At 48.4% G+C, this 14,157-nt stretch overlaps 1 protein-coding gene across 1 annotated transcript in view; it reads left to right on the top strand.

Annotated features, from left to right (window-relative positions):
- Fam124a (family with sequence similarity 124 member A) overlaps positions 1-14,157 on the top strand; it is a 46,675-nt gene that overhangs the window by 15,832 nt on the left and 16,686 nt on the right. Inside the window, exon 3 of the mRNA XM_057785675.1 lies at positions 10,556-11,289. Within this exon, the coding sequence (XP_057641658.1) occupies positions 10,556-11,289 (734 nt within the window). The remainder of the gene's footprint in view (positions 1-10,555; positions 11,290-14,157) is intronic.

Here is a 14,157-nt window from a genome sequence, read left to right as displayed (position 1 = left end):
GAATTTGCTGACTTCATGATTAGCAAAGGACAGCAGTGCATACAGAGTCAGATGAAAACTCATGCCCATCCCTAACACAAGGAAAGCATCTAAAGGAAACCCTCCAATGCCCCGCGCCCCCCCCCCCCAGCTAGATGAGGTTCGCCGTGGGACTTCTGTGCCTCCGTTCGGTCTATCACACTTTCCTTGATTTCCTTCTTCCTCAGTTTCTGAGGAACTGATTAACAACATGAACGGTGCTGTCTTGTGTACTGTCGGCTGCTTAACTATCAGCGTCCAGTCTTGACAGGGTTCACACGTTCTAGGGCAGGGGCATGAGGATTAGAAATACTAGGCAGGAGGAACAGAGATACGAAAGAAAAGGAACAGAGAAGCAAAATAAAACTGGGAGGGCAACCCAGTGAATACTGATTTTGCCTGTGTTTATTTTCCGTATGTTTATACACCCCAATCCAAAAGGGGGGTAGAGGCAAAAGACTGCTTTAACATGATAGAAAGAACAGAGCAATTACCTCTTCAATATCTGAAACATCAAGCAACTATATCCTGAGTTAAGCATTCTGTTGTTTAGGCAGGACATGCAATGACCACACCTTAGACCAAGCATCCTGTAGGCAGCCACTCTCTGCCTCAAACCTCTTATCATATCCTTGAAGGAGCAGGAATAGGCTTGAATTCTCTGATGTTTGGTCAAGGTGGAATGGACCCATCTCTGTGGGCCATCTCAATACCCAAAGCACCAAGTGACCACATCCTAGGTGAGGATATTTTGTTTGTAGCCACACCTTAAGTTAAACCTCCTGTCAATAGCCTTGAAGGAGCAAGAGTAGGCTTAAACTCTCTGGCCTTTAGTCAAGGTGGGGTGGACCTACTTCTGTGGGCCCCTACAGTAACAACACTGTTTGTTGTATGGTTATAACCTAATGGATGTCATAAGCCACATTATAACACTAGGGAGAAGGTACATTCATTTAATGGAGGCAATTCTTAGGGTTTTGAATTTCTACTCTACCGTGAGGCAAGTTTAATTTAACAGCGTTCAGTAAATGAACCCCAAATAAGACTGTCTCCGTTCTTCTGATAGTTTAGATATTGCTCTGGTGTAATGATGATGATGTTCATATACAGGTCTCTTTGCAAGAGAGTGATATGGTGAGTTACTGCCTGGCTGGACAACTGCAGCCCTAGACAGGGCTCTAATGCACAGCTGGTGTTAGCAATGATGTTAGGAATAGCCTGGTTCTTCTTGGGTGGGGTAATGACTGCAGACAACAGTAAGAAACTGCTTCGATGTGCTATCTCACAGAAAAAGCCATCTTGTTTCCTCTTAACTCCACAGAAGCTGTCTATTTAAAGATTTTACTTAGAAGGTTCTGCTGCATATAGTGATGTTACCGTCTGGGATGCCTAAAGTTGCTGCCCCTGTACCTAGCTATGACAGTGTTCTTATTCTACTCCCCTCCCCAAAGCAACGGCCTCACTCTGGCGGCAGCTTTTCCCACACCCCATACATCAGGCCTTCATATAACAAGTATGGCTTCGAGTCTGGAGACCTTTGTCACGTTTCCTGACCTTCCTTTTAGGATGGAGTCATTTAGTAGCTCATAGATAACATTCTTTGATAGATCTGGGTCTTGCAGTGATTCACGTGGAGGCTTGGCCCCAGCTAGCAGATTGGGGCAGCCCATTTGCTTCCATATTTTATCAACCTGAGCTAGTCCAATGACGTATACTAATGTTTCCTGTACTTGACTGTGACTTTGTAGGTCCCTGAATTACAGACCGCCTGCTTAGGGAATGGGCTCACTTGATAAATACTTGAATTATTTTTTTTTTGAACTTTATAAATAAATCACAACATTCTTCCACTAACAATGGTTTGCTTTAAAACACAGAGCCCATCCCTTCCACTTTAGAGTTCTTTTTGACAAATGGCTGCAGCATTTACTTGATCAGTGATGGAAGCGCTAAGCGAAATCTCTAAGATAGTGAAACACAACCCAAAGCGTTTGTATTTGATGGTGTAGGGTTCCTATGTTCTCTGCACGAGAACGGAAAGCTAGCCACTATTGCTGTTTGATAGCTGGCCAGGAACAGTCAACAAGCCAAGCTGTGTATCAGGAGGTTGAAAGGTAAAGATATCGGCACAGAGACCACTTTTCTATGCTCTGCTATGCTCAGATCTAATTTTAACAACACAGTGGAATCCTTCTGACTTCAAAAGCATGAGATATGACTTCAGGGTTTTCATTCTGAACTAGCTACAGCTACACAAAATTTCTACCAAAGAAGTAAAAGAAAAATGGAATCTGGCTCTCTTGCTTATATCCTCTCAGAGAAGACCAAGTGGTCCCTCAGGAACACATGGTCTCTGCAAGACTTGTCAGGACCCTGAGGGAGAGAACAAAAGAGAGAAGCTGACACCATTTGCACGTGCCCTTGAGGTGACTATGACATTTCTTATTTTAAAAAGAATGTTATTGTCCAAATAGTTCATAGTCATTGGCTTTTTAAAAAAATTTTAAGTCAGAAAGTGCAAGTTCATAAAGAGATTAAAACCTAGAATCCCACCCAGAAAACCCATTGTTTGTCATTTGATGTCTACCTTTGCATATTTTAATGACCACCTACATTATCATAGATATATTTGTTAGGATGGTAGAGACAGATGACAGGTGGAAGGTGTCCTCTTCTGTCCTCACTGTAGACACTGTAAATGACTGTCTCCAGGTGCACCCTTCTACGGCAGTTTGAACACCCATTTACCTCATTGTGTTTCTGTGTTGTGTCTCAGCCACAGTCACCAGTGCCTAAAGTAGACCCCGCAGGCTGTGTTCCACTTTCACTATTATAAACATGCTTGCCAGGAACATCCTTACTCAGTGGTGAGGAACTCATAACTTATTTGTATACCTCCATAATGAGGGTGAACACCTACAGGTAGAATGACCGAGATAAAGATGAGCTGTTTGTAAAACCCACGGCCCCTTCTTTTCATCACTGTGGACCGTTTCACTCTCCCACTAACACCGAAGAATAACCAGAAGTCTCATAAACATTGTGATTTGATGTGCACAAGAAAGACACATGCATGTAGACACATATGAGACACTGTATTTAGACTTTGTAATGGATTAATTAAAAATGCTACAGATCCCCGGCAGCTGCAGCAGCAGAAACACTGCAGATCCCTAGCGATGGCAGTGGGCCATGTGGCAGCAGGCAGTGGGCAGGGGGTCCCAAGAGCAGCCAGTCCCAAGCAGGGACAGCGCAGTTCCCCAAGTGGCTGCAGCAGGCCACGAGGACAGACAGACAGACAGATGGGCACACCACGAGACCATGCCACAGGTCTCAGAAGGCGGCTGGTCTCGGACAGGGAGCCACATGGCAGCAGGCTAGAGACAGAGACATGGATAGGCATACCATGCAGAGTGAGGTTGGATATTTATTTAGTGGGTTATGAAGGGGAAAGGGGAGAAGGGAGAAGAGCAGAAGAGAGAGAGAGAGAGAGAGAGAGAGAGAGAGAGAGAGAGAGAGAGAGAGAGAGAAGGGGGAGAGAAAAGCTACTTCCTCAAGAGAGAGACCGAAAAGGAAGAAACTCAGGCTGGAAGCTGAAGATCAGCTTGCCTCAGAGGATGGGGGAGGGAGTGGGTGTGGCTGGTTACTTAAAGAGAAGGACAGACCATTACATTTCCATCTCTGTTTTTATAATAAAAAGGCGGGAGGTTAGGCACCACAGATTAAAGGAATTGGAGCGGCGGATTCTCAAGACTGCTTCCTGCTTTTGGGGGGGGCACCATCTTTGGGGAGGGAACCTGAGAAAGCTGGGTGCTGGCACACTGATGTCCTCTGCCTAGTGATGTGTGCCTGCTCAGACTCTTTGAAAACCATTGCACTGATTAGATGCAAATCCTCTAGTCCGTTTGTCTCTGGTTGTGTTTGTATCTCCTCAGACTGATTAAAGGCCCTCTCGGCATCTGTGTCAGGCTGTGGCCATCTCAAGTATCTTTTCTCACTGTTTGGTGGTTGCCTTTGCTCTTCTCACCTTCCTATGGGATGTTTCAGAATGCAGCCCGGATGAGACTTGGCTATACATCGAAGGTAAAATAGAAATCCTGCCTCCAAGAGGAGAAACGTGCCATGTTGTCCACCGTACTGGCTGTGTTCTTTCCTCTTCCCAGAAATGTCCCACTTTTAGAAGAGCTCAACGTGTAGAAGTCCAGGTCCCTGATGTCATCTCTGTGCAGTGGAAACTGAGCGAACCCAAGAGACTGCAGCTGTAGCCAAAACTTCTTCCTTACAAAAGCTTCAAAGGGCAGAAACACAGAGTCCTCGTTGTTCTCCACCAAGAGAAAGTAGAGGTCTCAGCTCAGCCGCTGCAGCCTGTGCTCCGTCCTGAACTTCAGGACCTTGTAAGGCCTGAGATGAGGGGAGGAGCCATACTACTTTTGCTGTGAATGCAGCTAGGAATTACCCAGCCACCTCCCTGCCAATTTATATTGAGATTATAAAATTACCAAAAACTGAGGAAGTCTGAGATTTTATCCTAAATCTTGGACACTTGAGGGAGTTGCTCACGATTTTCTCATGAGTTGAGAGATGTAAATAATTGTCTTTTCAAAACAGGCTAAAAGCAAAGAAAGCAGGTTAGCCACTGTATTCTGGAGGAATGGCTCTCCCAGGAAGGAATTTGTACCCCTTTCCAATGCTGCTTAATGGAAGAGCGTGGCCCTCTGTGGATTTTGTGTTCCTCGTCATTGGGAACTGTCCCTCCTGCCTTCTGGCCGGTTGTTAATTCAGCATCAGTCTGTGCCCTGCCTGAGTCTATTGCAGATCTGACCCGTGTTTTCTACTACTGGGTTATATGTATCTAGTTGACATGGCAGTCATATTGATTCCTGGAGCCCTTCGTCACTTAAGTGAGGCATTAGAGAGGCCAACAGATTCACTCACCGTCCTGCGAGTTTCCTAAGACAGCTGGAGGTGCTCTAACTCAGAGCCCCGAGCTCGGGGCACTAGGGTATTCGTTGGTGGACATTTTGGCACTGGAAGGGTACTGGGTGGTTTGTTCAGCTGACAGCACCTGGTTCTGGCTGCTGCCTTCGTTACCTCTTCCTATGTGGACATAGAACTCGTGTTTGCTAAGTAAAGTAGCTGTCACTGCGTATGCCATTATTTATTATCAGCTCACTGAAGGCAATATCTATCTTACTCTCTATTATATAGTACCTAGCACACAGTAGCTGCTCAGTAAGCATTCCTTGACTACATAAACGAATTGCCACTTGTCAGTGACAAGCCGAGAATGCAATAACAGCAAGATCAACTGTTGTTCAAAACATCCAGGAAAGCAGATCTGAGTTTGTCATATGCTAAGATTAGTTAAGAGGGTCACTTTGGAAGGTTGGATCTTAGCATTCAGCTAGGACATACCCACTACCAGGAAGTAGGTGCTACGGAGACTTCTAGTCTGTCCTGAAAGATGGTCTAATGCAGCAGCAACCAGATGTTGGGAACTCGTACAGGCAAGCCTAGCGTGTGGCCCTGGTTTGGAGAGCAAGGTGGTGAGGGTTCCTGTGCAGGAAGCACGGAGACACTCAAATGGCCGTCTAGCATCCCAAAGTCTCTTGACAAGCAGAAAGGCCCTGGTCCCCTGCACTCTCCTCTATAGCACAGAAGTACGACATGAAGTGGTCGACTGGTTCATAACAGGATCCTGCACTCAAAATAGCTAAAGATGCTGGAGAGCAGGTCTAGAGCTCCTCTAGCCAAGGAAACTAAGGATTGGGACAAAGATAGAGTTTATGAGGTGACAGCATAGTGACTGGGGAGACTTGGAGTTCAGATGGCCCCTGCTCTTCTCTAGACAAAGGACCTGGAGCAGCATCATTTCAGCCACTGAGTAAGAAAGATATACCGCTGGCATTTTGTTTCAAACATAAAATGAGATCACACAGATAAGGTTTTAGGACAGTTGTTGACAAATAATAAGCCCTTAATAAATGTTTGTTATTGTCTATTTTTTTCTATTGAGTTTTGTTAGCCAAAATAACTAGGGAGGGTTTACAGGACAGAAGACTGTTGAGGGGAGCAGAGAAAGCTTGGGTTGGCTACACTTCCTTTCTCATAGAAGGCCTGGCCTCAGCCCTGCTCTCCTTACCACTGGAGCTGATTCTGTAAGAGGAGCCCTCCTTCCCCTCTTCAGAGACTTGGGCTAATTGGAAGCCAGGCCTGTCCCTGTGGCAGCTTCGAGCCTCTCACGCTATCTGCGACAGTCCTTGTGGTGTTGCTTTTGCTGCGTTCCACCCTGATGAAGCAGGTACCCTATGGGGTCCTCGGAAGACAAGCAACAGATATGATAAAGGCGGCATACATCCTGGCGCAGCTGCATCACTGCTTCTCCAGGGAAGTCTAAAGGCTTTCCATGACAATTATTCACATTTTCTCTCCTTCACCTCAAATACTTGGTTTCCTGATCGGTGCCATAGAGAGGCACATGTAACCCTAGGTGCCCAATGACAGGTTAGAGCTGCGTCAGGGTCACGCGCAGAGAGCACTCAGCTGGTGTCGCTGAGTGTTCGGAGCTGGGCTGGGGAAGGGCTTCAGCTTCTCCTGACTCCATGTTCAGACAGCTCAAGTGCAATTCAGGCCCTGGCCTTGTCTTCCACCTGCTTGAGCTTGGCTGCATCCTGGTTCCCAGAATTCAGGGGCCCAGTGCAGTGCTTTTCAGCCCAGCTCATTCTCCCAGGCTGGGCAGCCTGCCCTTTGCAGAGCTGTAAACACACATGCAGGCTTCCGCCTTTGTGTCCGCTCTCTGGGAAACCTTTATGAGGAGGTTGCATAAGGCTGAGGGCCCTTGGGAAATTTAGCCCCTGCTCCTCTGGCTTCTTCATGCCCAGCCTCTCCTGCCCACCTGCGGGCTTCCCTGAACTCTCTGTTCTGTTAGTATTTCCTAGGCACCACCCACTGTGGCTCTGGCCTGTGTTGTCCTCCAAGCCCTTGCTGAGATGTAAAACTTCAGCAGGAGCCAAGGGGGAGGTGGCTTCTCTTAATGCTTGTACTTAGGAGATCCAGGGCCAGAGGAAAGGAATGCAAATGATTATCAGGGACAGGGAGGTGGTGGCTGGGAAGGGGCCACTGAGAGGGAGAGGGGAAGGTAGGGCAGCAAAGCCAGATTTGGGGGGTGGGGGTGGGAATGGCAGCTGACTGTCCTGCTGGGAAGCAGATGCAATGGAAAGGAGGGGTACAGGGACTCACAGACCCCTGTGCTGGAGAGAGGGTTCTGCCTCCGTCTCTGCTGTTCTTAGTGGGTAACTAGCTTCTGTGCCTTGATTTCCTGCTATCTAAAATAGAGGCAATGATCTCAGCCACTTCAAGGGTTGTACCGGCACTAAATGAGCTCACGTGCTCTGATCTTTAAAAGAGAACCTACAGGTTCACCCATCTCTCAGGGACTCTGGATGTGTGTGAACCCTGTGAGGGGTCTGGATCTTAAAGGGGACCCCTCACTTCTCAGACAACTTCTTTTCCCAGTATCCTTTCTGCTCCATCTACTCTGGTTTCCCTGATGGAAACCGGCTGTAATTCCTTGACCAAACTTCTTCATCATTGTCTCGTTCAAAATCTTTCTGTCTTTGCCCATTCATGTTGAAGACTGGTGATTAGAAAAGTCATAAGTCTCTGGAGTTAGGAGTTTCACTACCCCACCCCCCACCCCCAGGAGACGGAAGTGTACATTTTGGGAGCCTCGGAGCCCTCTTTCGAAGAGCTCCAGCTGGGGGAAGGGACTGACTGCATCCTCCCTGCTTCCGCTGTATCTGCTGGCTGCCCAGGCTGTGCTAATGTGAAATGAACCGGAGGGAGTCAGTTAGGCAGAAAAATGGGCCAGAAAACCCCCTGAGTGCTCCCTGAGCCATCAAGATGGATCTTCATAATTCAGCTCTGAATGGAAACACACACATCAGATAACCACGCAGGTGCCAGAGACTGTCTAAAAGTGGCAGGTCCGCCCTTAGCTTCGGCCACCACTGCAGCAGCATCTAAGTCTAGCCAAGGGACAGCCTCCTGGAACTAACTGCCAGGCCAGGCCAGGTGGCTTCATGGCGTTCTTGGTCCTCTCCCTTCTTGAGCCTGCCCTGCTCTTCGGTTGCCTCTCAGTTACACAAAGCATGCCAGAAACATGAGAGGGTTCCACTCTCTCTCTGCTTCCTATGTACTGCTCTGTGGCTGTGGCCTCCAAGCTACTTACTCCAAAGCAGCCTGTGACAATATACCTCTTCTTCTACTTTCCAGTTCCACCTGCATCTTCAGTACTGCCACACAACTGTCGTGTCCTGACACCTCACCCCTTTGTTACTTCCCGTGTGTCTCGGGTCACCCAACTGAGCCAGATCTCCCCTACCATCTGTCTTTGTCTGATCTAGCCTGGACTCAGCTAGGGTAACCCTGCCCCATTCCCTTCCCAAACTCCCTTTAGTGTTTTCTCCTAGAAAACATCCTAAAATCCTACTGCATTGCTTGGACATCATAGGCCACTGCTTACTCTGTGACTCACACCAGGTGACATTGTAAGGACGTTGGATTCCACATAAATCTGCCTACCCCACTCCATCCCTCTCACACTTGGTCAAGAGATGTCTGGATTCACCTGAGAGCAATCCCATACAGGTAAAGCACACATAGCATGTTCACCTAGGATTCATCACATTTAGGTTAAGGCACATGGTCCATTCTGATGGCCAAGCCGCTTTCTCAGGTATGGTTTCTGAACTGGGCACACACCACTTTTGCCAGCAAACAGCCTCACCCTGGTGCAACATATTGCCAGGTTAAAACTCTCAGCCTTCCTGTTGCTGTGACCAAACACCGTAACCAAGGCAACTTATAAAAGAAAGCATTTAATTGGGGGGGCTCTCAGTTCTAGAGGGTTGATTATCATGATTGTCATAGTTAGGAGCATGGCAGCCAGCAGGCAGGCATGGCACTGGAGCAGTAGCTGAGAGCTTACATCTGACACAAGCACAAGGAAGGGGGACAAGAAGGGGGGAGAGAAAGCCCACAAACTGGGATTGGGCTTAAGCTTTGAAACCTCAAACTCACCCCCAGTGACACACCTCCTCCCAAGGACACACCTCCTAATCCTTCCCAACCAGCTCCACCAACTGGGAGGAACCAAGCATCCAAACATATGAGCCTATGGGGCCATTCTTCAAACCACCACAGAGGTATCTGCCCGGGGACTCAGGAAGGGTGATTGACCCATTCAAGATCTGTGGAATTCTGGGTGTAGCAAAGTAGCTTTGCCTGAGCATACCTGCCTTGCCTCTTTACCTGGCTCCTAACCACAACCCCAGGGTGCTGTGCTCATCTCTGAATGGTCCTTCCTGTATCTCCAACAGCACAGTTGCAGGTTCTTCCAGTGAGAGTGAGCCGTGTGCTGAATGTCTTGACTGCAGGCTAGAGCGAATGCCCCATCCCACACATACTGGGTGTTCCTTGCCCACTCAGTGCCAAATTCATAGGACAGTATATGATTCCTGGGACCCATTTGGTAGAATGAGAGAACCAACTCTCCAGCATGCAGACTGTCCCCTAGACTTCACCTCACACACACAAATATATATATATATATATATATATATATATATATATATATATATATATATATTTAAAAAGAAGTTCAGGAAGATTCCAGTGGTTTTCTATAGGTAGCCCTAACTTCTTGTTGACTCCCACCCCAAGATGCAATTCTATTTCATTCATTAGGGACACATATCACGTTGAATTTACATTTCCCATCTAAATCATTACATTCTCACCCATGGGAATGGTCCTTTAGAAGGCCACAGCCTAGGTCACACAGGTTGTAGATCGCATGCCTCTAAGGGAGCTCTGTTTGCTCAGAGTCTTCTAAACCCCTCAAGTCCTCCTTGTCTCCCTACCGACTCCCTAGCAGATATTAGCTGCTCGAATAATGTGAGGGTGAGAGAGTGGGAACAGCGAACTCAGCTGTTCTCAAGACAGACAGCAGAGTTGAGATGATGAGTTGAGACAAGCTGTGATCCAGCATTGTTAAAGCCCTGCGACAACAGGCATATGTGTAAAGAGGCTCATGGGCCCACTAGGGCTTTCTGAGTCAAGAGGCTTGACTTCTCCCATCTAGAAGAAACTATGCAACCTGCCGGATGGAACCAAGGTTTTTCTAACACTGTCCAAGATAAAGCAACAGCCCTTTTTTTCCTCTCTAGAACATGGGAATCATAAAATCTAAGATCCTGGATTCCATTCTATTGGAATTTTGCTTCTCTTCCTGTTAAGGCAATATATATCATTACTGTTTTTTAATGGAATAATCATTCATACACTCAGCCATCCAGCCACTCACTCATCCACACCTCCATCTGCTCATCCACCCGTCTATTCTTTCAAGGACCCATTTATCTATCCGTCCACTCACACGCCCATTTATCCACCCACCCACCCATCCATCTGTCTGTCCGTCCATCTGTCTGCCACCCACCCACTCATCCATTCATTCATTCCTATGTGCTCCCAGGTGAGCTTTCTGTGGAGGAGACACAGGACCCTTTTCTGGTGAGCATCCACATCATCGCAGACCCAGGGGCATCCCAGCCACTGCAGGAGGCCATCGACAAGGTTTTGGCGTGGGTTCACCCTGACCTCCCACTGTTCCGAGTGTCTGAGCGGCGCACAAGCAGGCGAAGACGGAAGTCCCCTAAGAGTGCTCAGCCGGCGCTGGCCGTGGTGCTGTTCCTACAGGAAGAGTACGGAGAGGAGCAGATCCTGCAGGTGCACCGGGTGCTGCAACAGCCACCCTGGCGCCATCACCACACAGAACGTGTGCACGGCCGCTTCCTACCCTACCTGCCTTGCAGCCAGGACTTCTTCACTCTGGCTCCCGGGACCCCTCTGTGGGCCATCCGGCCGGTGCACTATGGCAAGGAAATTGTGCGTTTCACCATCTACTGCCGCCACGATAGCTACGCAGACAGCCTCCGCTTCTATGAACTGATCCTACGCCGGAGCCCCAGCCAGCGGAAAGCGGACTTCTGCATCTTCCCCATCTTCTCCAACCTGGATGTGGACATCCAGTTCTCCTTGAAAAGACTGCCCCGCGACCAGAACCCGGTGCCCACCGACTCCTCCGTGCTGGAGTTCCGAGTGAAGGACATTGGGCAGCTGGTGCCCCTCCTTCCCAACCCCTGCAGCCCCATCAGTGAGGGGCGCTGGCAGACTGAGGACCACGATGGCAACAAGATCCTTCTGCAGGTACAGAGGTCGTCTGACATCTGTCATCTGTCTGTCTGTCTGTCTGTCTGCGGGTCTGTTGTGCCAGAAAGCCATGTAAATGTTACAGAGCCGCCGGGCGATGGTGGCGCACGCCTTTAATCCCAGCACTTGGGAGGCAGAGGCAGGCGGATCTCTGTGAGTTCGAGACCAGCCTGGTCTACAGAGCTAGTTCCAGGACAGGCTCCAAAGCCACAGAGAAACCCTGTCTCGAAAAACCAAAAAAAAAAAAAATGTTACAGAGCCATGAGTTAGGGCAAAGAAGAGTGCAAGGGCCTTGTCCATCCTAGACCAGGATGGGGCATTCCATACTCTTCTGAGGGAGAGCAGAAGTGGAAAGATCTCGGCCTCTGAATTCTTTAGCGTCCCTGCAGCGAGCAGGCTGGGCCTCTACAGACGCATGCGCAGTTCTTCCAGGTGTCACCCAAGGTTGAGCCCCCCTGACACTCATAGCTCTCTGGGGTGGAAGCACACAGGCTTCTCACCTGGGGAACTTGCTGATAAAGAGCCCTAAATCCGATCTTCCACACCTGGGGAGGTTTTCCGCTCCTACACGAGAAGCCCCAGGGTTTGAAAATTGTTCTGAGTCTATAGAGAAGATTTCTTTCTGCTGCCCTCACCCTCCACTTTCCACACTTGCTGCCACGGGAGGTTGTTAAGATCAATGTTGAACCGTGGCCCCTTGTCAGCATTTGAAGGAGTGGGCAATGCCTTTGAAGTAGCCCCCACCACCACGTGGGTGCCTTTTAGGGAGCCTGTATTGACGCCAACTTTTCCAGACTGCTACCTCACAAGCTTCCTTTGTCTGGAACCCCAGCATGGTGTGTCCCACGCTCATCAGAGACAAGCGGTTACAGTCTAAAACTCAAAACTGAACACGGAAGTTAAAGAATGCCCTAACCCCCCCCCCCCCACACACACACACACACACACACGCTTTCCTCAGCTTTCTAAGCCAGGCGTCCTGAGTCCACAGGTCAGTCAGTCCCAAGAGAAGGGGGCGCTGTTTGCCGGCACTGCTTTGGGTTGGAGATGTAGCTCAGGGTTAGAACGCTTCCTACCATGCTCCAGACTTTGCCTCTGTCCTCATCACCAGTAAGGCCTCAGCTGCTATGGTCCCACTTTTCATGTTTGACTGCCTGAAGAGAAAGAACCAGTAGCTGTTCGGGGACTCCGTGACCCTGGGGAATAAAATATGCCTGCTGGGTAAAGTTTCACCATTTGGACTGACTTTAAGCACCAGAACTTTAAACGCCCCTCTAACACACACACATACACAACACACACACACACACACACACACACACACACACACAATGAGGTGAAATGGTACATCTTAACTGGCCCAAACTATATCCAGGGCACCTTGCTCAAGGGAGGGGATCACCTTGAGATGGCTGTCATTTATAGGAGCTCCTTGATTTTCAGACTTCCTTTTGAAGAAATCAAGGAATATGACTCTGTTATCGAATAACTGAAAGTTAACCTTTGCTCTCTAATCTGCCTTGAAATGCGTGAAAAGACAGTTCTGCATCTGAAGACTGCCAGTTGTGCAAAGTAACTGCTTAGACTGCTACAAAGGAGAAGAATTTCCTGAAAAGCAAAGAAAATACCTGGAGCTTCACAGCCAGGCTGCATTTAGTCATCGTGAGCTGCTGTTTATTCCCTGTGACTTTTTAAGTGTGAAGTTGCATGCGTTTCTTGTTATATAAATTCCATGTAGACAAGATAGCTTCAGCGTTCTTCTCTGAATGGGTCGTGTTCATGTAACGGAAGTAGAACTTAGCTGTTTATAAGAAACTGCTTCTATGGAAGCACTTAGTGAGGATTGAAAAAGGTGAGGCCGCCCCTCTTGTGGCAGGGGCTGGTCAGTTCTATGTTTTGCCAAGATATCTTCTCCCCAACAGACCTTGGCTGAAAACCCCTCTAGCATTCACAGCTATAGTTGATGTATTATGTTGGGTTGACCCAGTCCAGCCTCCTTGACTGTAGCTAAACTATAGTGTTGAACCGACCCAGTCTGACATCCCTGGCTGTAGCTGATGTACCATGTTGGGCTGACCCAGTCCAGCCTCTTTGACTATAACTTCTGTGCTGTGTTAGACTGATCTAATCCAGCCTCCTTGACTGTAACGGATGTACCTATCATGTTGGGCTGACCCAGTCAGGCTTCCGTGGCTGTAGCTGGTGTGTTCCGGATACCTGTGCGCCTGGCATCATATAGACATTTGGAAAGAAAAGTTACTCTCCTTTCTGGTGGCTGAAAACCCCACATGTAAAACTTGGGCACAGACAGCAGCTGCATTTTCCAATAAAGAGGGAAAAGTGTCCCGCTTTGAGTGGAGGGCACGGCTCTGACCTACAGAGTAGAGGCTGGAGAATTGTAAGACAAGGTCTCCTGTAGACCTGTAGCTTTGCATATCCCGGAGCTGCGATCTCGCGGCTGTAGGTGTCCCCTCAGTATATGGGCTGCTTTTGTCACAGTTGTGACAGAGTGCTGACAGGAAGTGACTTGTAGAGGAGGAAGGGTTTATTCTTACAGTTCAAGGGAATACAGTCCTCCATGGTGGGGTGACAAAATCAAGAAGTAGCTGGTGACATTGCCTCCGCAGTCAGGAAGCAGAGAATGAACAGAAAAGGAAATGAGGGTCTCGACCTCAAAGCCCACCCCCAGTGACCCACTTCATCCAAAGAGGCCATACCTCCTAAACATTTTGTAACCATCACAAACAGTGTCATCGGCTGGGGACCAAGTGTACAAACACATGAGCCTGCCGGGACATTTCACATTCAAAACACAATGCTCAGTGCAGGTGTGGTTTAATCTCAAATAAAGGAATTCTCCCTTCT

The sequence above is a fragment of the Chionomys nivalis genome, chromosome 12 (genome assembly GCF_950005125.1).
Source record: "Chionomys nivalis chromosome 12, mChiNiv1.1, whole genome shotgun sequence".
NCBI lineage: Eukaryota > Metazoa > Chordata > Mammalia > Rodentia > Cricetidae > Chionomys > Chionomys nivalis.
Note: the sequence above shows the minus strand (reverse complement) of the source record. Positions and strands in the feature narration are given on the sequence as shown.